At 43.0% G+C, this 25,131-nt stretch overlaps 1 protein-coding gene across 2 annotated transcripts in view; it reads left to right on the top strand.

Moving 5' to 3' along the window:
- The first annotated feature begins 6,792 nt into the window (after positions 1-6,792).
- Positions 6,793-25,131, top strand: part of SLC26A5 (solute carrier family 26 member 5) — a 45,259-nt gene continuing 26,920 nt past the window's right edge. The window contains exons 1-6 of one of the 2 annotated variants that reach the window (XM_034433652.2): positions 6,802-6,930; positions 17,331-17,652; positions 20,008-20,147; positions 22,113-22,223; positions 23,480-23,646; positions 24,786-24,950. In XM_034433652.2, coding sequence (XP_034289543.2) covers positions 17,498-17,652; positions 20,008-20,147; positions 22,113-22,223; positions 23,480-23,646; positions 24,786-24,950 — 738 coding nt within the window. In that variant the 5' untranslated portion in view covers positions 6,802-6,930; positions 17,331-17,497. Of the gene's footprint in view, positions 6,931-17,330; positions 17,653-20,007; positions 20,148-22,112; positions 22,224-23,479; positions 23,647-24,785; positions 24,951-25,131 lie in introns of both variants that reach the window. The other variant, XM_087873344.1, reaches the window with a different exon arrangement.

Raw genomic sequence — 25,131 nt, 5'->3', positions numbered from 1 at the left:
CACGCCCATCAAGCTACACCACGCCCACTAAGCCACGCCCACAGAACCGGTAGTAAAAAGAAATGGATTTTACCACTGGCTGGAATGATATATTACCTCCTGCTTAAGCCCTTCCGACTCTGTTATTCTCTGTTCTATAGATAATACATTTTGAGCTAGAGGCATGGATATTAAAACACGGACATTTTTCCACCCTTCACCTGTGATGTTTACACAAGCGTAGTAAAATAGTGTACACTTCGTAACCCGATGCCAATGACAATAAAGAAGAGTCTCTCAAGGCACCTTTAATTCTGTTGTCCATTCTTTAAAACCTCACAATTTTAAACCGAGGGATGGAGAAGGCTTACTACATTCTATATACTCCACCAAGATTGATAGAATAGCTATAGTGTTCTGTCTAATATAAAAAGAAATAACTGTAGTTTCGGAAAAAAATAAATAGCATTTCTTGAGTTTAATTTTACTTGCAGAACAGCCAAACCAAATAGCACGTATATTATGGATTTGATGTTACAGAGAAAGCATTTGATGCAGTCACCCAATGTAATTATTATAACATTAATCGCCTTGAAGTTCCAGTTCTTCCAAAGACATTTCTAACAATGACTTCAAAAATCATTTAAATTCACTCCTAGCAGAATCTCAGAAGGACATAAAACATCAGCCAGTGTATTTAATATAAACATGACTTTGCCTGAGAGTTTGGGTGGGGAAATGGGACCTCCTGTAAAAGGACTTTTAAAGTCATTCCTACCAGAAGTTCCGTAGTGCATGAAATATTATGCAGTGTGTTTAATATAAACATTATTTACCTTGAACTCACAGTTCTTTCATGTGGGTGAGAGGCTAGAGCTGAGGAAAAAAATCACTTCAAAACTAATTTACATTCATTCCCTAGTGATTGGTCTAGTGCCGTGATGGCAAACCTATGACACGCGTGCCACAGGTGGCACGTGGAGCCATATTGGTGGGCACGCGAGCATTGTCCTACCTCAGCTGCAGTGCGCATGGGCGTGCCGGCCAGCTGATTTTTGGGCTTTCTGGGCCTACCAGAGGTCGGGAAACAAGCTGTTTCCAGCTTCCGGGGGGTGGGGAAGGCTGTTTTTGCCCTCCCCAGGCTCCTAGAAAGCCTCTGGAGCCTGAGGAGAGCGAAAAACGGGCCTACTGGGCCCATCGTGTCATCAAATGCCAAAAGTGGGGGTCGCGCGGGGGGTGTCGCACGCACCTGCATGGGGGGGAGCATTTATGGGTATGGGCACATGTGTATGCAACCCCCCCGTGCTCCCCTGCTTTTGGCATGCAATGGCAAAAAAGTTAGCCATCACTGGTCTAATGGTTAAGTCGTCATAAATATGAACCCATTGCCAAACATCCAAATTTTGATCAGGTGACCATGGGAATGCTGCCACGGTCGTATGTGTGAAAAATGGTCATCGGTCAGTTTTTTTCAGTGCCGTTGTAACTTCGGGCGGTCACAAAATCAACTGTTGTAATTCAAGGACTACCCGTAAAATCAACCATGTTTGTATATACTTGTCCATACCTGTAGATAGTTATTCGGAGAGCCGCAATTTCCTAACTCCTGGTTGAAAATTAACTCCTAGTTTTATACCTCAAATTGAACTTCGGGAAGCTCATGTTCTGCCATTGAATCTACGTGGTATTTGAATTTTCAGAACTACACTGAGAAAGTTATTTTTCACCTGCACTGTTACGAATCGGTAATATAGTGATTCTCAAATCCATGGAGGTTCACCAGGTGCTACATTAGAATAGAATAACTGAGTTGGAAGGGACCTTGGAGGTCTTCTAGTCCAACCCCCCGCTTAGGCAGGAAACCCTACACCATTTCAGGCAAATGGTTATCCAACATCATCTTAAAAACTTCCAGTGTTGGAGCATTCACAACTTCTGGAGGCAAGTTGTTCCACTGATTAATTGTTTTCACTGTCAGGAAATTTCTCCTTAGTTCTAGGTTGCTTCTCTCCTTGATTAGTTTCCACCCGTTGCTTCTTTTCCTGCCCTCAGATCCTTTGGAGCATAGGATCACTCCCTCTTCTTTGTGGCAGCCCCTGAGATACTGGAACACTGCTATCATGTCTCCCCTAGTCCTTCTTTTCATTAAACTAGAAATACCCAGTTCCTGCAACCGTTCTTCATATGTTTTAGCCTCCAGTCCCCTCATCCTCTTTGTTGCTCTTCCCTGCACTCTTTCTAGAGTCTCCACATCTTTTTTTACATCGTGGCGACCAAAACTGGAAGCAACATTCCAAGTGTAGCCTTACTAAGGCATGATAAAGTGGTATTAACACTTCACATGATCTTGATTCTATCCCTCTGTTGATGCAGCCTAGAACTGTGTTGGCTTTTTTGGCCGCTGCTGCACACAGCTGGCTCCTATTTAAATGGTTGTCCACTCGGACTCCAAGATCCCTCTCACAGTTACTACTATTGAGCAAGGTACCACATATACTGTACCTGTGCATTTGGTTTTTTCTTGCCTAAATGTAGAACCTTACTTTTTTCAACCATTGAATTTCATTTTGTTAGATAGCGCCCAATGTTCAAATCTGTCAAAATCAGGGGTGAAATGCTCCCGGTTTGGACCGGTAGTAAACCAGTTCAGATTTCATCACTGGTCAAGATCCTTCTGTATTTTAAGCCTACCTTCCGGAGTGTTATTCATTCATGCCCTGGAGCATGGATATTATCTCAAGCCTGCCTCCCCACCCACACCAACTGCCAAAAGCTGTCCTGCCCCGTCATGCTTACTAAAAGTTGAGACATTAATGCCAACATCTGGTTTGCAAGATGGGATCAGTTCATTGAGGTGTACAAGAGACAACACACAAGTAACAGCACGTGTACTAAAAATCAACAACAACAAATAGCCCTTAAGTGCCCTTGCCACCTGTAAGTTCACACGTGCTGCACGAAATGAAATTGTGATCTTCGATGAGAATAGAAAGTATGCAGATGAATCGCTTAAAAGAATCCTGTTTTTCATGCAGTTTCCCTTTGCTCTTCAAGGTGCAGAATTTTTTTTTAAAGCAAAGAGCATTTTTGACCAGCGAGTTTGTGCTAAATTCGTTAAAATAACACAGGACATTTTTTAAAAATGCACCAAAGCTGTGGGGAATTGGGCATTATGAAATAAAATCATTCAACATATGCTTAAATTTAGAGGTTAAACATTTTAAAACAAACTTTTGTTTTAAATGTGTTTTAAAATAAAAGGGATGGGAATACACACACAGATGCAAATACAAATAGTCCTCAATTTACAGCGATTCCTTTAGTGACCATTCGAAGGTACAAAGGCACTGGAAAAAGGGACTTATGACCATTTTTCACACTTACGACGGTTGCAGCATCCCCATGGTCACAGGATCAAAATTCAGATGCTTGGCAACTGGTTCATATTTATATGACCATTGTGTTGTCTAGATTCACTGAACGACCAGGTCACTAGCTTATCAATTGCAGTGGTTCACTTAACAACGCTGGCAAAAAGGTCGTAAAATGGGGCAGAACTGACTTAACAAATGTTTCACTTAGCAAAATAAATTTTGGGCTCAATTGTGGTTGTAAGGAGGAGGACCAGTGGTGGTATACAGCCAGTTCTATCCGGTTCAGGCAAACCGGTAGTAGCGGCTGCAGGAGGCTCCACTCACATGCCCTGATGTCATCACATCCCGTTTTTGATGCTCTGTGCATGCGCCAAAGATCCTGGGCACGTGCAGAGGTGTCACACAGATGCTCATATTTGCGAACCAATAGAGAAGGTAAGTCAATACCACCCCCAGAGGAGGACTACCTGTACACAGGTATCCAAGCTAGCTAAGGGGAAGGTCTTACAAAATTGCAAAACTGATGCGAAATAAGAGACTGGAACCTTTTTGGAAATAAATGATAAATATCAGGCTGTGGTACCTTCCTTGTTTGGATCTCAAATCTGATGAAAATTGAAAGCATGTTTTACGTACATACATTAAACGGTGTGAATGAAGAATGGTTGCAGGAATTGGGTAGGTCTTGTCTAGTGAAAAGAAAAGACCAGGGGAGACATGATCGCCGTCTTCCAATATTTGAGGGGCTGCCACAGAGAAGAGGGGGGTCAAGCTATTTTCCAAAGCACCTGAAGGCCAGACAAGGAATAATGGATGGAAACTGGTCAAGGAGAGATTCAACCTGGAAATGAGGAGGAACTTTCAGATAGTGAGAACAATCAAGCCATGGAACAGAAGTTGCCTTTGGAAGTTGTGGGAGCTTCATCACTTGAGACTTTCAAGAAAAGATTGGACTGCCATGTGTCAGAAATGTTGTAGGGTCTCCTGTTTGAGCAGGGGGTTGGACTAGATGACCTACAAGGTCCCTTCCAACTCTGTTAATCTGAATTAAACCCTCCAGGATAAATTCCTTTACCAGGGACTAAAGCAGATGATGCTTGCACGCGGGGCCTACCAAATAAATAATCCTAAAATTGGAATGTTTTTCTATATTCTTCAAAAATATCATCTCCATGATTAAGAAGCTCCAAAATGGGCAGCACGTTTTACAGATTATCCAGCCCTGTAGAGACATGCTACCTGAAGCAGGATGGAGACGTTAAGGTATGTTGGGCAGATGAATCACAACAACATGTGTGGCCTTGCTTGATTCAGAAATACAGAAGAATTTCTCAATATATTAATTCTGTTTTCCATACTTAAACGTCTCCCTTTCACCAGCCAAGAGCCTCTTCAAGCACACAGCAAAGTGCCATGGAGAAGAATAAGAGAATAACAAAGTTGGAAGGGATCATTTATAGTCACCGCACTATAAAAAAAGAGGCTGAAATTCTGGAGGACCTAATTCTGTTAAGTGTGAATTGCTGTACTGAGCAATAGTTTTGCTAAAAGATGCTTTCTGGGTATTGTGGGAAGTTAGCACCCACCCCTCTCCTAGGAAAATGAGATATTTGCGGAAATATTAAAAGGGCAGAATATTTCCCCTAAAAAAGAGGCAGAAACTCACCCACCCCCACCTTTGTCAATGGGCCATTAAGGCCTGGGCCAGTCTATTCTATATAACAAAGGTCTACCTCCTTCAGGCAGAGCCATAGTAGGAATTTCCCAAAGCCCTTTCGTTACATCATCACCCCGCAAGAGTCAACCAAGCCCGGGACATAGACAACCTACAAAGTTACCCCTACATGGCCCCATGGGAATCTTCACAACCAATCAGAATACAAGCTCAAATTTGAAAGCCCAGAGAGGGCATAAAACCCAGGCACTCTCAGCATCTTTTCCCTTTTTGCCCAGGATCTCAAACCATGTGGTCCTGTCCACCATTAAAAACCATTTTTCCAATCAGCCACCATGTTTCCAGTGTCTTTTCTCCCCACTTGGAACTGAACCCAGATGGACATTTCTTCCAGCAGAATGAAATCTGCAAAGAAATATTGTCAACAAAGAAGATATTATACAATAAAGCAAGCGTTGTAGGAAGAGCGAATGTATTTACAGGTAATCCTCAAGTTATGACCATACAACTGAGCCCAACATTTCTGTTTGTTAAGCATTACAGTTAAAGAGAGTTATATGCCCCCATTTTACGACCATGGTGTTGCCACAGTGAATCACTGCAATCGTTCAGTTAATAACACAATTATGAAGTGAATCTGGCTTCCCCATTGACTTTGCTTGTCAGAAGGTCGTAAAAGGGGATCAGGTGACCCCGAGGGACGCTGCCACCATCATAAATATGAGTCCGTTGCCGAGGGTCCGAATTTTGATCACGTGGCTACGGGGATGTTGCAACAGCCGTAAGTGTGAAAAATGATCCTGTCACTTTTTTCAATGCCATTGTAACTTTGAACTGTCCCTCAATGGACTGTTGTAAGTCGAGGACTACTTGTAGATAAAAGATCAGGAGTTTGGTACCACTTTCTTCTCCCTGGCTGGCCAATTTTATTCAAAGCTCATCAGGTATTAACAAGCGAGGAAGCATAAACTGGCTCAGTATTCACCTGTTGCAAAAAAAAATGGATGTTTATCCAGGTAAAAGCAGAAACACCCTTCCTGCCCCTTCCAAAGAAACCCGTTGCAACATCCAGCTCTCATTTTCGACTTTTAGAAAAACTTTGTTGTCACTTTATTAAAACTTTATTTAAATGTACGCCAATCGCCATACATTAAAACAAGGGTGGATTTGATTTAAATGAAGTCGATTTAAATCCCGATTTAAATCACAATTTAAATCCCTAAACTCAACTATTAATGCATCTTAAATAGAAAACGATCTTTCGACGGCTCCAAAAGTATTTTATTAAAATAAATTGGATAATTTCTTTAAAAAAAAATCTGATTTAAATTAAAAAAAACTGACTTAAATTAAAAAAAACTGATTTAAATTTTTAAAAATCCGATTTTTAATTTAAAAAAAAAAAAAAAAAACACCATCGCTTTTTATGCACCCTGCATTAAAATGAAATTTCGTTGCAAAATTTGATCCTTTTGGTCAAAGGATTTGATTTGTGTCAATCCGGAGCAGCCCTTTGCTTCCACCAAATATCTCCCCTTCCCCTTTAGAAAAAGCCCTAAAAAACCCCCAAAGCCTCCAAATACACCCTCTATTTTTTTCTTGAAATAAAAAAAAGAGGGGGGGTTTAAAAAATGCAAAATGTTGCTTCCAGGGCGGGCCTTCCCTCATCCAAGGGCGAACTACCACTCCCGGCAGCCTTTGCTCCGGGGCTTGCGCGGCCCCGCCCACTACGCCTGCCAGGCCCCCCACTTTCGGGCAGGCGGAACGGTGGGCGGAGCCTCCCAGCGGAGTGGGCGTGGCCAAGAGTTTCCCCGGGGATCCGAGGGCGAGGAAAAAGCAGGCGAGCTGCAGCAGCTGCGGCGGCTGGTTAGGCGGCTTCCAGGCCGAGCGGAGGCGGCGCAGGTGAGCAAACGCGTGGCCGGCCGGGCTTGGAGCGTGCGGGGCAAGGCAGGGCAGGGCACAGGGCAAGCCGGCCGCTTTCTCGGCCTCGCGGGGACGGCTTTTTGGGGGGGCGGTGGGGATGCCTTTGCTAGGGTAGAAGCAAGGTCGAGCTGGCTTCATCCCTGCCTAGCAAAGGGCCGGGGGGGGGAGTGGGGGGGTCGCTCGGCTTCTTCCACCCCTTGCAACGAGAATTGCAAAAAAAAAATAAAAATGCAAGAAATTTGCAAAAAAGAATTGCAAGAAAATTGCAAGAAATTTGCAAAAAAAAAATGCAAGAAAATTGCAAAAAAAAAAATTGCAAAAAAAATGCAAGAAAGAAAATTGCAAGGAAAAAAATTAAATGAAATCAAGAGCACCGGTTTTGCACGGGACTTTCCTTCCCGGCGGGGTTCAGACGAGCATCCGTGGGGGGTTTCCTTTTGGGCCAGGGCCGAGGCTGCCATCTCCGCAGCAGGACTTGAAATTTAAGGGTAATTTTTAGCCCATTATAGTCCTGGGTTTTTTTTGGGGGGGGGGAAGGATCTTTCCAAGACGTGACTGCAATGGGGGGGAACCCGGTCTTGTGAACTCCTCTTCTTGGAGATGCGTGTTGGAGGGTTTGTGTGAAAATGAGTTCTGACCGATGGAAGGAGCCCCCCCTGGCTTTGTTGGAGAGAAGGATTTCAGCCTTATTTTGAATTTTAGGATGCCCAGGTGCCCCTTTAAATAGGTTCACACGTTGGAAGGGAAAACACGTGTTAACTAGGTTCACGTTTGAGCCCCTTGGCTCATTCAGTGGGAGATGTGGGGGTTCTTGAAGGCTTGTCCCCAAATCTAACTAATCTTAGGGAGGGGGGGAAAAAAGGAGATATTTTGCTATTTTAATACAGGAAGGTTTTTTTTTGTTCTTCTTCTTTCCTTAAAAGATGAGTGGTGGACAAAAATTACTCTCTCTCTTTTTTCACCAAAAGTCTTTTCAGTTTTACGGTCTGAATTATGAACCGAAATTATGACTTTTAAGGAAGAGGTGTGCAGGAAATTCGCCGCCTTCCCATGCCTTCTTACCTTGTGAGATGGATTAGCTTTTAGAGTTTGGCAAACTTGGTTTTTGAAAGGGTTTTTTTTTTTCCCGACAAACCCCGGATTTGGGGTCTTGGTTTTCATTGGTTTTATTTTGACCCCCCCTTTTTTTTTAAAAAAAAAAAGTTTTTTCTTAAGTCGATCGCTGGATTTTTCTTTTAAGTTCTGCCGGTCACCTGATTTCCCGCCGTCTCTTCCCTTTAACTGTTTTTATTGCTACTTCTTAATTTTTTTTTCCTTTCCTTTTTTTGCCCTTCCTTTCTTGCATCACTCATTTGCTTAATCATGCTTTATCAGTAGGATATGTTTTACATTATGTACCCGAATGAATTGTACCCGGAGGAGAATTGGATGACTAAAAGTATTTTAACTGCACATGGAAAGGTTGCCGTTAAACCCGCACCCGAAGTCATTGTGGTAGTTTATGGCCACAATTAAGCTGGGCTCGTATGACACACAATCGCAAATAAATCCAGCGTAGTATATCTTGGTGAGTTGCACATCCTTCTATTCCACAGTTCAGTGTACAGGTTGTCCTCGACTTAACAGCAGTTCGTTTAGTGACCGTTTGAAGTTACAACTCACTAAATGACAGTTTTTCACACAAGCATTATGTCAGTGGTAGCGGCGGCTGCTGTAAGAAGCTCCGCCCACCTACCCGGACATCATCACGTCCCGTTTTTGACGTTCTGCGCTCACATTTGCGAACCGGTAGGGAAGGTAAGGGAATACCGTCCCTGATCCTGATAGTCACGTGATCAAAATTCAGGCTCTTGGCAACCGACTCATACTTACGACGGTTGCAGTGTCCCTGGGGTCACGCGATCCCCTTTTGCGAACTTCTGACAAGCAAAGTCCATGGGGAAACTAGATTCACTTAACAACCGGGTTAACTAATTTAACAAGTGCAGTGAGTCACTTAACAACTGTGGCGTAGGAATTAACTTTTGCTACCATAATTTGAGCAAATGGTGTATTTTCTCCCAAGTTTTTTGTTTTTATTTTTTTTTACAAACATTATAAGTACTTGAACAGCGTGGGACCTGAGTGTCATATATTTTAGTGCAAACAAAATAATATTCAACATATTTACTACATTTGACAAGCTTAGTAATAATACACATATTTATGTTAAGTTATTTATTTATTTATTTATTTATTTATTTATTTATTTATTTATTTATCCAAATTTCTATACCGCCCTTCTCCTTTCGGACTCAGGGCAGTGAACAGCCAAGTAAAACACTTTATATACAAAAGTTAAAATAGATTTTAAAATAATTAAACAATTTGGCCCATAATTTAAAACATTTCAATTTAAAACCAATTTCAAATTTTAAAAACCCATCATAAAATCAGGACAGCCCGGCTAACTGAAAGAGGTAGGTTTTAAGGGCCCGACGAAAAGTCTGGAGGTCTGGGATCACTCGTATCTCTGGGGGTAGATTGTTCCAGAGGGTAGGTGCCACCACAGAGAAGGCTCTCCCCCTGGGGGTCACCAGCCGACATTGTCTGGCTGACGGCACCCTGAGGAGGCCCTCTCTGTGGGAGCGAACTGGCCGGTGGGAGGCAATTGGTGGCAGAAGACGGTCCCGTAAGTACCCCGGCCCTAAGCCATGGAGCGCTTTAAAGGTGATCACCAACACCTTGAAGCGCACCCGGAAGTCCACCGGAAGCCAATGCAGCTCGCGCAGGAGAGGAGTCACATGGGAGCGCCCCGTCGCTCCCATAATCCCCTGCGTGGCCATATTCTGCACCAGTTGGAGCCTCTGGGTGCACCCCAAGTGGAGCCCCATGTAGAGAACGTTGTTATAATCTATTTAGTTACTCAGTATTTCAATATGTCATTTTTACATATTCTGAGTGTCGTTCCTTTTAATCCAAATAAAAGTTGATTTTACAGGTAGTCTTCAACGTACAACCATTCGTTTAGTGTCCTTTCAAAGTTACAACAGCTCTGGAAAAAAGTGACTTAACGACCGTTTTCAGATTTATGACCGTTGCAGCAACCCCATGATCAAAATTCGGATGCTTGGGTTCATATTTATGACGGTTGCAATGTCCCGGAGGTCGTTTGATTTCCTTTTGCAACCTTCTGACAAGCAAAGTCAATGGGGAAGCCAGATTCACTTAACAACTGTGTTAACTTAACCACTCCAGCGATTTGCTTAACAACGGTGGCAGAAAAAGGTCGCAAAATGGGACAAAACTCACTTAACCAATGTCTCACTTAGCAACTGAAATTTTGGGCTCAATTTTGGAAGATTGTATTGTGTAAACTCAGAAATGTGGGACATTTAGGAAACCTGTCACGCATTTAGGTATAAATTAAAAGTGTCTCTCCATACAGTGAATAAAATCCAGGGTGAATTACCAAGCAGGAATTCCAAATTGATTTGTTTCTCATGATTTCTTAAATCCCACTATTGCCTCCACAACACAGCAGATGTAAATCTTTCTTTTACTTCTTTTATTTTATCTTTCTCCTACTTATCAACTTTTCTTAGCAGTGTTGCTTCTTGTGTTTTTTTTTATTTGTTTGTTTGTTTGTTTTTCCTTCTACGTTTGAAGTTCTTCGGACACTTTTATTGTACCGATAAGTCCTCATTTTACGACCGCAAGACGGGAACAGAATTTTCATTGCTGAGCAAGGTTAAGTGACTTTGTGTCTGGTTTTGCCACCTTTTTTTAAAAGCTGTGGGATAGAATAGAATTAGAGTAGAGTAGAGTAGAGTAGAGTAGAATTCTTAATTGGCCAAGTGTGATTGGACACACAAGGAATTTGTATTTGGTGCATACGCTCTCAGAGTATATAAAAGAAAATATACATTTGTCAAGAATCATAAGGTACAACACTTAATGATAGTCATAGGGAAACAGTCAATATAATATAAGTCTTAAGGATACCAGCAACAAAGCTACAGTCATATAGTCATAAGTGGGAGGAGATGGGTGATGGGAACGATGAGAAGATTAATAGCAGTGCAGACTTAGTGAATAGTTTGACAGTGACGAGGGAATTATTTGTTTAGCAGAGTGATGGCGTTTGGGAAAAACTGTTCTTGTGTCTAGTTGTTCTGGTGTGCAGTGCTCTACAGCCTCGTTTTGAGGGTAGGAGTTGAAACAGTTTATATCCAGGATGCGAGGGGTCTATAAATATTTTCAGGGTTGTTCAGAAAATCATGCTGTTGTTAAGTGAATCGTTAAGCAGATCCAGCTTCCCCGATTGGCTTTGCTTGTCGGAAGCCTGCTGGCAAGATCACAAATGACAATTGCACAGCCTTGGCACACTGCACCCGTTGTAAATGCATGCGGGTTTGCCAAGTTCCTGAATTTTGATCCCGTGACTCTGGGCGTGCTGTGACAGTTATAAGTGCAACAATAGGTCATAAGTCACTTTTTCCAGTGCATGGCTGGTTGGGGAATTCTGGGAGTTGAAGTCCACAGGTCTTAAAGTTGCCAAATTTGGACATCCTTGTTGTAGATTGAGGTTCTCAGTAGCCACTTCGTTTTGTCATTTTGATTGAAAATGGTTGAAAAGAACATAAAAGATACGTTCAAAGCAGTTTGGTCTAATGGTGAAGGCACCAGAGTAGAAAGTGGGAGGACATGAGTTGTAGTCCCACCTTAGCCATGAAAGACAGCTGGGTGACTTCGGACCAATCACTAGGAGACTGTGAGTTCTAGTCCCGCCTTAGCCATGAAAGATGGCTGGGTGACTTCGGACCAATCACTAGGAGACTGTGAGTTCTAGTCCCGCCTTAGCCATGAAAGACAGCTGGGTGACTTCGGACCAATCACTAGGAGACAGTGAGTTCTAGTCCCACCTTAGCCATGAAAGACAGCTGGGTGACTTCGGACCAATCACTAGGAGACTGTGAGTTCTAGTCCCGCCTTAGCCATGAAAGATGGCTGGGTGACTTCGGACCAATCACTAGGAGACTGTGAGTTCTAGTCCCGCCTTAGCCATGAAAGACAGCTGGGTGACTTCGGACCAATCACTAGGAGACTGTGAGTTCTAGTCCCGCCTTAGCCATGAAAGACAGCTGGGTGACTTTGGACCAATCACTAGGAGACTGTGAGTTCTAGTCCTGCCTTAGCCATGAAAGATGGCTGGGTGACTTCGGACCAATCACTAGGAGATGGTGAGTTCTAGTCCCGCCTTAGCCATGAAAGATGGCTGGGTGACTTTGGACCAATCACTAGGAGACTGTGAGTTCTAGTCCCGCCTTAGCCATGAAAGATGGCTGGGTGACTTTGGACCAATCACTAGGAGACGGTGAGTTCTAGTCCCGCCTTAGCCATGAAAGATGGCTGGGTGACTTTGGACCAATCACTAGGAGACTGTGAGTTCTAGTCCTGCCTTAGCCATGAAACTGGCTGATTGACATGCTTAGAGCAGGGAAATCTCCGCTGGATATTTTTACATGAAATCAGAATTGGTTTCACAGGCATTGAATTACAGTGAGCAGATTCCAGCTAAAACCTCTACACAATAATAACCACACGGCTATAAAACCTTACAGAGAACTGCGCTTCCTGAAAACTCATCATTTCAAAATTTATGTATCAGCTTGTTAAAGGAAACTTGATGTACCATAAATTGGTACTCTGTGTGCCATAATATTTGAATCCTATTTCATTTCCTAGAAGTAGAGACAGGTTACCTGAGAACACAAGGGTTATCCGGTAAGCCGAGTTCCATATATTGGCTTAACTGAGATGGTGAATTCCCATCTAAACATGGTTAATAGCAAATTAAAAAATTTCCCCTACCGGTTCTGTGGGTGTGTCTTGTGGGGGGGGAGGTCATGTGACTGGGTGGGCATGGCCAACTCAACATCACTCACATCGAGGGGCTCCTCACCGGTCCCTCCCCTCCCAGCCACTCCTTGTCGCGAATGGCAGGAAAATGGGGAGGGGGATATTCCTGCCTACCATCCTTCCCTCAGTTTGTGCTGAGATTGAGGAATGGATGACAGGCAGGAAAATCCCCTTCCCCATTTTCCTGCCTTTCACAAAAAAAGCTCCATTATAACAGTATGTCTTAGATCCTTCTCTGTATGATAGAAGGACATGTTGTCAGGGTTCTGACGGATGCCCTAATTAAATTATGAGTCTCGAGCCAAGCTTCAAAAGAAATCCAGTTATTTATTAGGAGCTTCATGTCGGCACATTCCCAAGTGAAGCCAGCTCTAACCCTACATAATTTATGCCCCAATTATGATTCCCCCCTCCCCGCAGGGCGTGCCCTCAATCACATTTGCCAACAGAGCAATTTCGCGCTTCCCCTCGGCTGCTGTAGGTAACCCTGGAATACAGCCTTGAGAGAGAGAAGTGTGGAATGTGCATCTGTCTTTGGCTGCTGTGCCATTTCGCCGATTTCCCATCTCCCCCCCCTGGCCTATGGCAACTCGAGAGCAGGCCAGGGATGCTTTGCGACTTGACACATACCTATATTTTGCACGCCTGACATAAAGTGGAATTTCAGAAGTGTACTCTGGATCACTTGCCCCAAATCTGGTGCCTTTGAGTATGTCGGACTTAAACTTGTTTGATCTTGCAAACAGTTTAGCTCTTGGCCCATCGAGCTGGGGATAATGGAAGTGAAGTCTTAACACATTTGAATGACTCCATGGGGAATAACTTCTCTCTGTCAATATTAACCCCAGCAAGCTACAATTTCTCTAAAGATGACCCATTTTCATCCAGAGAAAAGCTGGCGGCCTAAGCAACAGAAATATTGGTTCTTCTCTTGCCTTCTCTTGTTATTGGCAACTCCTAGGTAACACAACCTCAATCCCACCTTTGAACGTACGTTGGCTTTGGGGTGGTAAGGACTTTTATTTAAAAGTTCTCCTGCTTTATGGAAGCTGCCAAAATGAAACGGGTTGGTCAAGGCATCGGCCAAAAAAAAAAAGGTTTTGATAAGGCCTAAAGAACATTTTATACGGCCTAAGGAACATTTTGATAAGGCCTTTGGTGTTTCTAGAAACAACGGGGTGGGGAAAAAAAACTGGTGGAGAAATTAAATTACATTTTCCTAGAGGAAAACAAGCTGGCCAGTTTCAGGAAGAACGAAAGCCGCCGGTTATCTAAATGAATCATGGAACATTTGGGTGGATTGTAGAATATTCAGTGTTTAATCAACTGGCTGTATAAGAAGCATGTGATTAAAAAATAAAGGATATTGGTGACCTTTTCGTTGTCGTTGTTGAGTAAACATCCATCCTATTGATAATATCCTGGGACACCCAGGGACAAAGGTTTAATGAAAATACATTTTGATAAATGATCTATTCTTCAACGCACCAGAAGGCAGGGACAAGAAGTAACGGAGAAATTTCCTGATAATGAGAACAATTACTCGGTGGAATAGAAATAGAAATAGAAATAGAAATAATAGAAAGAAATAGAAATAGAAATAGAAAGAATTGAATTAAATTGAACTGAACTGAACTGAACTGAATTGAATTCTTTATTGGCCAAGTGTGATTGGACACACAAGGAATTTGTCTTTGGTGCATACGTTCTCAGCGTACATAAAAGATACATTCGTCAAGAATCATAAGGTACAACACTTAATGATAGTCATAAGGCACAAATAAGCAATCAGGAACAGCTTGCGACTTCAGAAGTGGTGGGTGCTCCATCACTGGAGTGCTTTTTTTCAAAAGGCAACTACACTTTCTTCGTGTTTACAGATTAACAGAGGTGGAAGGGACCTTGGAGGTCATCTAGTCCAGCCCCCCCCCCCACCCAAGCAGGAGACCCTACACCATTTCTGACAGATGGCAGTCCAGTCTCTTCTTGAAAGCCTCCAGTGATGAAGCTCCCACAACTTCCAAAGGCAACTTCTGTTCCATCGCTTGATTGCTCTCACTGTCAGAAAATTTCTCCTTATTTCGAGGTTGAATCTCTCCTTGTTCTATTTCCATCCATTATTCCTTGTCTGGCCTTTCGGTGCTTTGGAAAATAGCTTGACCCCCTCCTCTCTGTGGCAGCCCCTCAAATATTGGAAGACTGCTATCATGTCTCCCCTGGTCCTTCTTTTCTCTTCACTAGACTAGCCATGCCCAGTTCCTGCAACCGTTCATCGTATGTTTTAGCCTCCAGTCCCCTAATCATATTTGTTACTCTTCTCTGCACTTTTTCTAGAGTCTCAACATCTTTTTTTATAGCGTGGTGACCAAAACTGGATGCAGTACTCTAGGTGTGGTCTTACTAAGGATTTATAGAGCGGTATTAGTACCTCACTTGATCTTGATTGTATCCCTCTGTTAATGCAATTTAGGATTGCGTTGGGCTTTTTTGGCTGCCACCACCAGGGTGGATTTGATTTAAATCGAGTTGATTTAAATCACAATTTAAATCATGATTTAAATCACTAGAAAAAAGGCTTGATTTAAATCAACTCGATTTAAATCATAATTTTTAAAGAGCAACTGTCATCTCTGCTACTCCTTTGACCCACTGTTGACTCACCGATAGTCCCAGTGTTGCAGAATATACAGCCTCATGCTACATAACTAAGCTCCATTTCATGCTGAATAAACTAAATTATTTATGTATCTTAAATAGAAATCTACCTTACGATAGATTTTTACCCCCAAAGTTTTTTATTAAAATAAATTCGATAAAAATCAAAAAAATCCGATTTAAATTAAAAAAAATCAGATTTTTTTGATTGTTTAAAAAAAATCATTGATTTTTATCCACCCTGCTATTAAGCCTGGTTTCACCTAGTTGAAGACATTTCGCTTCTCCAAGATCTGATGAAGAAGCTTCATCAGTTTCTACTGCTCGTTTCTGAGCCGATGAAGCTTCTTGGATGAGAAGGGAAATGTCTTCAAGGAAAAACAAAGTCCACTTGCCTTTTGAAAAGAGCGTCTGTTGTGGTCCGCAGGCAGCCTGTGGAGCTGGCAGCAGAGTTGGACAATGAGGAGGCTGGGAAGGAACATGGGCCAGTCCTGGAGTCTGAGGAAGGCTCGGACGAGGGCTCTGCTTCGGAGGCAGAGATGGAGCCAGGGCCATCTGGGAGTGATGTGCTGACTTCGGAGCCTCCAGAGTCTGATGTCAGCGAGGCAGAGGAACGGGGAGCCTGTTCCCAGTGCGCGCATACACAGAGCTGCCAGAAGGCAAGAACTGTTAAGACAAAAGGGACGACTCTGGAGTAAGAGTTAGAGATGGTTGGCCGCTCTCATAAGACATAAAGGAGGAGCAAAGGCACATGAGCCTTTGCAGGAAGCAACTTTGTTCGTGCTGGTCGGTTTAAATTCTGAAGATCTGTTTTGACTCTGTGCTCCGTGCAAAGTTAATTGCCAGTTAGGTCTTTGGCAGCGTGTCAAGGCAGATAAAGGTGGGTGTTTATTAGCCTTAACCCGAAGGACTGTGGTAGACTTCTGTCGGACTCTTTACCAACTCTTTGTGACTCGTTACGGGCTGTGAATGAACAGAATTCACAGCCGTTGAAATAAAAAGAGGGTTTTTGGGACTAATCGTGTGCTTTTTACTGCCTCAGGTCAGAACAGCGTCTTTGGGAAAACCATGGCCTGGATGGCTGAGAATCTCCATCATTGGGGCGGTTTTGAGACTGGGCAGCCATTTGCAATTTTTTTGTATTCTGCGTTTGAAACGCTAGTGCTGAACCTGCACTGAGCACGGACGCAGCCTGTGATATTCCTTTTTTTTTTTTTTTTTTTGTAGAGTCTATTTGTCTCCCGTTTGCTGGTCGATAGAAGCGATGCCCTGAGCAACTTTTTTTTTGTATCGTTCAGGTTTTCCTTTTAGCCCGCAGAGAAACTTGAAATTCAGAGCAGCTTTGCAGGGAGTCTTCGACTTACAACCACAACGGAGCTCAAAACTTCTGTTGCTAAGTGAGGCCGTTGTTAAGTGGATTTTGGCCCTGTTTCACAACCTTTCTGTCCACCATTGTTCAATTGAATCCCTGCAGTTGTTAACTTAAGTAACACTATTGTAACTTGAACCTGGCTTCCGTATTGATTTTGCTTGTCGGAAAGTCACAAAAGAAGATCGTGGGACAGTGCAGCCGTCATAAATACGAGTCAGTGGCCAACCGTCTGAATTTTGATCACGGGACCGTAAGGATCATAAACGTGAAAAAACTGTCCCAAGTCACTCTCTTCAGTGCCATTGTAACTTCCAACGGTCACTAAACCAACCGTTGTAAGTCAAGGCCTACCTGTAATTTTCTCTAAAGTAAATGTACACTTTACAAAAAGTGTTCGGAGGAAGGATGATTCGCTAATTTACTCGTTCCTGCTCTTTTTTCTTTCTTTCAGTACTTTTCGTCGAGGGAAACGTGGCCGAAGTCCGGATCAGGAAGCTTTCCTCTGTGGTTTTCCTCAAGTAGAAAGAAACACTTCGTGCTAATCTTTTTATAAAAACGTCCTTTGGTAGCAGCCTGAAGGAACGCCTCTCCCGTCTTCCCGTTTATAGAATATGTACTATGGAACATGCTGGAGAATATGAAACGCGGCCCGCGACATCACACATGTATCATGTGGAGAGACCAGTATATAGCCAAGGGTTCCTTCACGAGCAGCTGAATACGAAGGACAAAACAATTCAGCCTCTTCGTCAGAAGATAGCACATGCTCTCCGGTAAGACACGAAATCTCCTTGATTTCATTAAATTTACGAGCTGGCCATCCTTCGGATCCAGTTCAGGTAGTCCTCAACTTACGACAAGTTGTTTAGTAACCGTTTGAAGATACAACAGTGAGTTATGACCGTTTTTCATATTTAACAACCGTCGCATCCCCATGTCACCTGATCAAAATTCAGACGCTTGGCAACTGACTTCAATATTTATGACGGTTGCAGTGTATCAGGATGACCTGTTCCCCTTTTGTGACCACCTGACAAGCAAAAGTCAATAGGGAAGCAGGATTCACTTAACAACTCGCGTTGCTAATTTAACTATGGCAGCGATTCACTTAGCCACTGTGGCAAGAAAAGTCTTTAAAAAAACTCAACAACGGTCTGGCTTAGCAACAGAAATTTTGGGCTCCGTTGCGGTCGTAAATCGAGGATTTGCCTGTGTTGACTTTCACAGGAAGTAGTCTAATCCAGCAAAGGTGGTTGCTGTGGGAAACTGAGGGAAGAGTTCATCGTCTGCACTTTCCAGTATAATGCTAGCAGTATATAATTACATTAATTTGCTAGGATGTTAATGCAGGTTGGAACATGAAAAATTCAAACAAATATATTAAAAGGGTGTGGTGCGGTGGCCTAGAGGTGGAGCTCTCGCCTCACAATCAGGAGGCTGTGAGTTCGATCCTGGGTAGAGGCAGATATTTCTCTCTGGGCGCAATGAGAATATATCTGCTGAACAAAACTCCGCCCTGGCAATAGGAAGGGCATCCGGCCATTCAAACACTCTGCTAGCTCCATTTAGTTGCCCAGACTCCACCTCACAAGGGATTATGGGATGTTAAAAGGAGAATGATGAACATGAAAAATTCAAGGTAACAGCTTTGATCATGTGAGTGCAGCTGCCATCTTGGATTTTTCTTTACCCTTCCATATATCTACCTTATATGAATACTATTTTAATTTAAATGCCAAAATTGGTGTCTTGTTTCCATGTGTGAGTGTTCCAATACAAGTAGTCCTCGACTTACAATGATTCGTTTAGTGACCATTCAAAGTTACAACGGCAGGGAAAAGAGTTATGACCAGTTTTCACCTTTACGACGGTTGCGTGATCAAAATGCTGGGCAAGGGACATGTATTTATGACGATCGCAGTGTCCTGGGGTCATGTGATCCCCCAGTACAGCGATTTGCTTAACCCCTTGTGGAAAGCAAGGTCATAAAATGGCTCGGGACTCATTTAACAACCGCTTGGTTTAGCAATGGAAATTTTGGGCCTGGTATTGGTTGTAAGTCGAGGACTAGCTGTGCTAATATACTTTCACTGTAATTCCAGAAAATTGGAATTTTGCTTCCATATGCGAACAGGTGGACAGCAGTAAACGTGGGAGTAACTATGGCCGTTATTTAATTGGATTTACACCTCGATTAATGTGCCTGGTTTCTTTTATAAATGCCATGATTAGCTTACTCAAATCATTATACAGGTGATCCTCAACTTACAACACTCTGCTTAGTGACCGTTCAAAGTTACAACGGCACTGGAAAAAGTGATTTAAGACCGTTTTCCACACTTACGACCGTCTGCAGCATTCCCTCACAGTCACATGATTTGCATTTGGATGCTTGATAACTGACTCACATTTATGATGGTTGCAGCGTCCCCGGGGTCACGTGTTCACCTTTGGCGACCTTGTAACAAGCCAAGTCAGCGCGGAAAACCAGATTCACTTAACAACCGTGGGACTAATTTAACAAATGCATTGATTCACTTAACAGCCGTCGTGCTAATTTAACAACTGCAAGGGTTCGCTTATACAAACGTGGCAAGAAAAATCGTAAAACTCCCTGAACAGGTTTCTCACTTAGCAACATAAATGTTGGGTTCGATTGTGGTCGTAATTGAAGGACTACCTGTATCTGTGGTAGGGGCAAATGTATTTCCTACAATGAGCCTTGGTGGCGCAGCAGACTAAAGTGCTGTTAATTAGCACCAGCTGCCTGCAATTACTGCAAGTTCGAATCACACCAGGCTCAAGGTTGACTCATCCTCACTCCATCCTTCCGAGGTAGGTAAAATGAGGACCCGGATTGTGGGGGCAATAAGCTGACTTTGTATAAAAAAGAACACCGCTTGGGGGGGGGGGCGAAAGCCCTACTAAGCAGGTATATACAAAAGTCTGAAGGCTATTGCTTAACGCATTGTAAGCCGCCTTGAGTTTCCGGAGAAGGGCGGCATATAAATCGAACCAATAAATAATAATTAAATAAATGAATTTTTCTTTTGGCCCAAGACATCATCTTCGTGTCTTTTGACTGATGACATGTTTTTTGTTTTTTTTTTTGCTTTGGATGTTTTCAGCTGTTCTTCCAAGAAAGCCAAATCTGTCCTTTATAGTTTTTTCCCGATTTTAACCTGGCTTCCTCAATATCCCGTGAGAGAATATTTGATGGGAGACGTCATCTCAGGGATCAGTACGGGAGTCATGCAGCTGCCTCAAGGTTAGTAGAATGTTAACTTTGAAAAACAAAACCTTTCACACCCTAAATCAGTGATGGTTAACCTTTTTGGTGCCAAGTGCCCAAAGCGCGTGCGCGAATGCACACATGCGTGCCAGAACCCCCAAAATGTGAGCACCCCGCCGGCATGCGTCCCACCCCCACACGTGCGTGCGTCCCCTGTGCATGCACCCCCCCTGCGCATGTGTCCCATCCTCCCCCTGTGCTCCATTTTGGCTTCCAGGTTGGTGCAGGAGGCTTTCCAGGCCCAAATGGGGCGCGGGGGCGGAGAAACTTTGGAGATTGGAGAAGGCAGGAGGCAGCTAGGATTAGATGGGGAGAAACTGGAGATCGTGGAAGGCATGCGCAGTGGAGCTGGGCTGTGGCAACAGCTGGCGTGCCTGCAGAGAGGGCTGTGTGTGCCACCTGTGGCATGCATGCCATAGATTCGCCATCACGGCCCTAAATGATATTTTTTTTTGTCTGTGACTTGCTACAGATATTCTTTCATAATTTGCCAGGTTACAATTCTTCATTATCAAACAAAATTTCTGGCTGGGGTTAAATAGGAACCTTAGTCTAATAGATTTCCCACTCTTGTTTAAGTAACCATCTACATATTATCTACAGTTCAGGTGGTCCTCGACTTATGACCACAAGAGAGCCCCAAAATTTCTGTCACTGAGTGAGTTTTGCCCCGTTTTACACCTTTTCTTGCCATGGTTATTAAGTGAATCGCTGCAGTTAATTTAGTAACCCGGTTGTTAAGTGAATCTTCCCCGTCGAATATCAGAAGGTCGCAAAAGGGGATCTCGTGACCCCCCCCGGGACACTGCCACCATCATAAATATGAGTCAGTTGCCAAGTGTCTGAATTTCGATCACGTGATCATGGGGTTGGCTACAACGGTTGTGTGAAAATCAGTCTTAGGTCAGTTTTTCCCGTGTTGTGACTTTAAACGGTCACTAAACAAACCGTTGTATGTCGAGGACTATCTCTACATCATAATTTCAGCAACTGATCTTTGACTGTTCTATAGATTAGTTAGCAAAATCCGTCGATCATTCCTGTCCAAAGTTTGGAAAAGAAACGGAGGGATTGAGAGAATGTTTTATAAGAGCATCTTTTACATCTTAAAATATATTTTTAATCCCCGGAAGCTCTGGGAAAAAGTTCAGCCCTTCATCTCTTTAAAAAGTACTGGTTGATTCTCAACAATTGACATCCAAGGCCAAAGAGAGTTTCTGGGTGTAGATCATACATGTAGTCCTCGACATACGACCACAGTTGAGCCCAAAATTTCCGCCGCTAAGCAAGGCAAGTGAGTTTTGCCTCATTTTGCAACTCTTCTTGCCACCGTTGTTAAGTGAATCGATGCAGTTGTTAAATTAGTTAACGTGGCTGTTAAGTGAATCTGGCTTCCTCATTGGCTTATCGCAAAAGGTGATCACATGACCCCAGGACTACAACCGTCATAAATCTGAGTCAGCTGCCAAGCGTCTGAATTTTGATCCTGCCGCAGCGGTCGTAAGTGTGGAAAACAGTTCATGTCATTTTCTTCGGTACCGTTCAAACGGTCACTAAACGAATAGTTGTAAATCGAGGACTACCTGCCCTGATAATTTAATCAGGAGGAATCTAATCTTCCTTTCCTGACTAACCTTCCTTTCAAACAAATTGCTGACCGAAAATTGAATTGGGGTGAAAAAAAAAATCACTGATCAATTAATAACCGTCTTAACCAGGGGTGGGCAAATGTGGCCCTTTTACAACCTGTGGACTTCAACTCCCAGAATTCCTGAGACAGCCAAGCTGAATTCTGGGAGTTGAAGTCCACAGGTTGTAAAAGGGCCACATTTGCCCACCCGTGGTCTTAAGTATTCTTCATTGACTAGTCTTCTAATAATTTGATAGGGAATCTTATGTGCATCTCTCTTATTTTTATTTTTTCTCTAATGTTTCCCTCAGGATTAGCGTATGCGTCGCTGGCTGCCGTTCCTCCGGTGTTTGGCCTGTATTCTTCATTTTATCCGGTCTTTCTGTATACCTTTTTTGGAACTTCCAGACATATATCAATAGGTAATCTCTTTTAATGGATTTATTTGATGGGTTTTTTTTGTAGTTTAGATCAGTGTTTCTGAATCTTGGCAACTTCAAGATGTGTGGACTTCAACTCCCAGAATTCCCCAGCCAGTAAGGGGGAGATGATGTGCAACGCTGGTTGAGGAATTCTGGGAGTTGAAGTCCACACATTGTCAAGTCGCCATGGTTGAGAAATATTGGCTTATATGACTTTTGCTCTTGAAAATATAGTTGTTTGAAATCCTTTCCATCTTTTTAAAGCGGACTATCTTTGTTACCCAAGTCAAAATTATCCGCACAGGTAGTCCTCGACTTACGACCACTGTTGAGCCTAACATTTCTGTCGTGAAGCGAGACAGCTATGAAATGAATTTTAAGTTGAAGCTATTTTGCCCCGTTTTGTGACCTTTCTTGCCACAGATGTTAAGCGAATCACTGCGGGTGTTAAGTTAGTAACCCGGTTGTTAAGTGAATCTGGTTTCCCCGTTGACTTTGCTCGTCAGAAGGCCGTAAAAGGGGATCATGCTGCGACTGTCATAAATACCAGTCAGTTGCCAAGCGGCTGAGTTTTAATCACGTGATCGTGAGGATGCTGCAACGGTCGTTAAGTGTGAATAGCGGTCATAAATTACTTTTTTCAGGGGTGTAACTTCGAGCGGTCACTAAATGAACTGTTGTAAGTCGAGGACTACCTATCTATCTACAGCATACATTTGTAAGACCTCTTTGACAATTTTTCAGATATTAAGTTCCAACAATATATTATTTTATATTAAAAAAAAAATCAAGCAGTTTCTTTCACATGTGTTGATGTTGGTAATACAGGTAATCCTCCACTTATGACGGTTCATTTAGTGACCATTCAAAGTTACAGTGGCACTGAAAAAAAAGTGACTTATGACAGTTTTTCACACTTAGGATTGTTGTAGCATCCCCCATGATCCTGCGATTCAAAATTCAGGCGTTTGGCAACTGGCTCATATTTATGACGGTCGCAGTGTCCCGGGAGGGTCACTTGATTCCCTTTTACGACCTTCTGACCAGCAAAGTCAATGAGGAAAGTGTGATTGGAACAACCCTATTACTACTTGAACGACTGTAGGATTTACTTAATAACTATAGGAAGAAAGGTTGTAAAATGAGGCAAAACTCGCTGAAACGTCTCACTTAGCGGCAGAAATTTGTGGCTCCGTTGTGGTCGTACGTCGAGGACTACCGGTAAAACCGACTTCTCCAACCTCACCCTCTCGCAGGAACCTTTGCTGTCATCAGCCTGATGATTGGCGGAGTGGCAGTGAGAGAAGTTCCCGATGAATTGTTTGAGATGGCGGACACCAACTCAACCAACGGGACCGACGCCAGAGATGCCATGCGGGTGAAAGTAGCCGTGGCAGTTACCTTGCTGTCAGGTATCATACAGGTAAGGGGGTGCAAGAGCTGGATTCAGAAGCAGATTTTAGCTACTGCTTCCCGCTAAGTCAAAAATCCGATTTCCCTGATCTTTTTTTGCAATTCAAGATGAGGCTGAATATTATCTTCCATCAAATGTGGAGTACCTTGGTGCTCTCTGAGCTCATTGGTTTTCCCGCAGGCGTTTCCCTGATGCTGTAACCTGGTTTGGTAATGAAATGTCTACAAGAAAATGATCAAGGAGAGCACCAAGGACCCCCACAATTCAACCACAAGCTGCAAATATTCTCTTCGGTCAAGTCCATCAGTGTTTTTGTGATGGTACGAGTGGTGCGGTGGCCTAGAGGTGGAGCTCTTGCCTCACAATCAGGAGGCTGTGAGTTCGATCCTACATAGAGGCAGATATTTCTCTCTCTGGGCACACTGAGAATATATCTGAACAAAACTCTGCTGTGGCAACAGGAAGGGCATCCGGCCAGTAAATGCTGAGCTCCGTTCAGTTGCCCCAACTCCACCCCGCAAGGTGATTACGGGGTCATTAAACGACCCCCCAAAAATGGTAGGTGGTATGAGACACAGATGTGGAGTATGACAAAAGTGTGGCCCATCTATTGATTTATTTAATTTGATTTATTTAATTTGATTTGTATGCCGCCCTATCTCCATAGGACTCGGGGCAGCTCACAACAACTAAAATCAAACCAGATAAAAACATATTAAAATACAAATTAAACGTACGTTAAAACTCATTAAAATAATCAAACCCCATCAATGGTATAGACATTGTACTTTGCATTTGTTATGGCAACAGAAATCTCTTAATTTACCTGGCATTTTATGTCAAAAAAAAATAACTTAATTTTCCGTTTGAATTGGACAGATTTGCTTACATTGCACAATAGGCCATGTGGAGAAACTCACAGGGAAGAACAAATATATATATATTATGCAGCAGTGGTCACTCTTGGCTGTGATTTTCATTAATCAAATATTTTCACAGAACGTCTTGTACTCTGTGACTGCTTATTTTTGTGGGGTGGGGGAAAATTGTGGTGGTGGTGGTGGGGAAAGCACACTCCTAGGAACTTGTTTAAAAATCAAAAGTGATGACAGTGGCTGTTGCTAGAACGTGGGTTCTTTTCCTATCAGTTGTGTTTAGGACTGCTTCGTTTTGGATTTGTAGCCATTTACCTCACGGAGCCCCTGGTACGCGGATTCACCACTGCAGCAGCTGTGCACGTCTTCACTTCTCAGCTGAAGTACCTGCTTGGGATCAATATCAAACGATTCAGTGGCCCCCTCTCTGTTCTTTATGTAAGTATATCCCTCTGTCTGTACATCTATCCATGTCTGTCTGATTATCTATCTCTATCTATCTATCTATCTATCTATCTATCTATCTATCTATCTATCTATCTATCTATCCTAAAAATACGAGTTCCAGGTATATTAGTAAAGAAAGAAGCAGACATCCTGCGAGCTCTGGAACTTAAAA

The sequence above is a fragment of the Pantherophis guttatus genome, chromosome 7 (genome assembly GCF_059756535.1).
Source record: "Pantherophis guttatus breed Tessera chromosome 7, ASM5975653v1, whole genome shotgun sequence".
Lineage (NCBI taxonomy): Eukaryota > Metazoa > Chordata > Lepidosauria > Squamata > Colubridae > Pantherophis > Pantherophis guttatus.
This window is presented reverse-complemented; position numbering and strand designations above follow the sequence as displayed.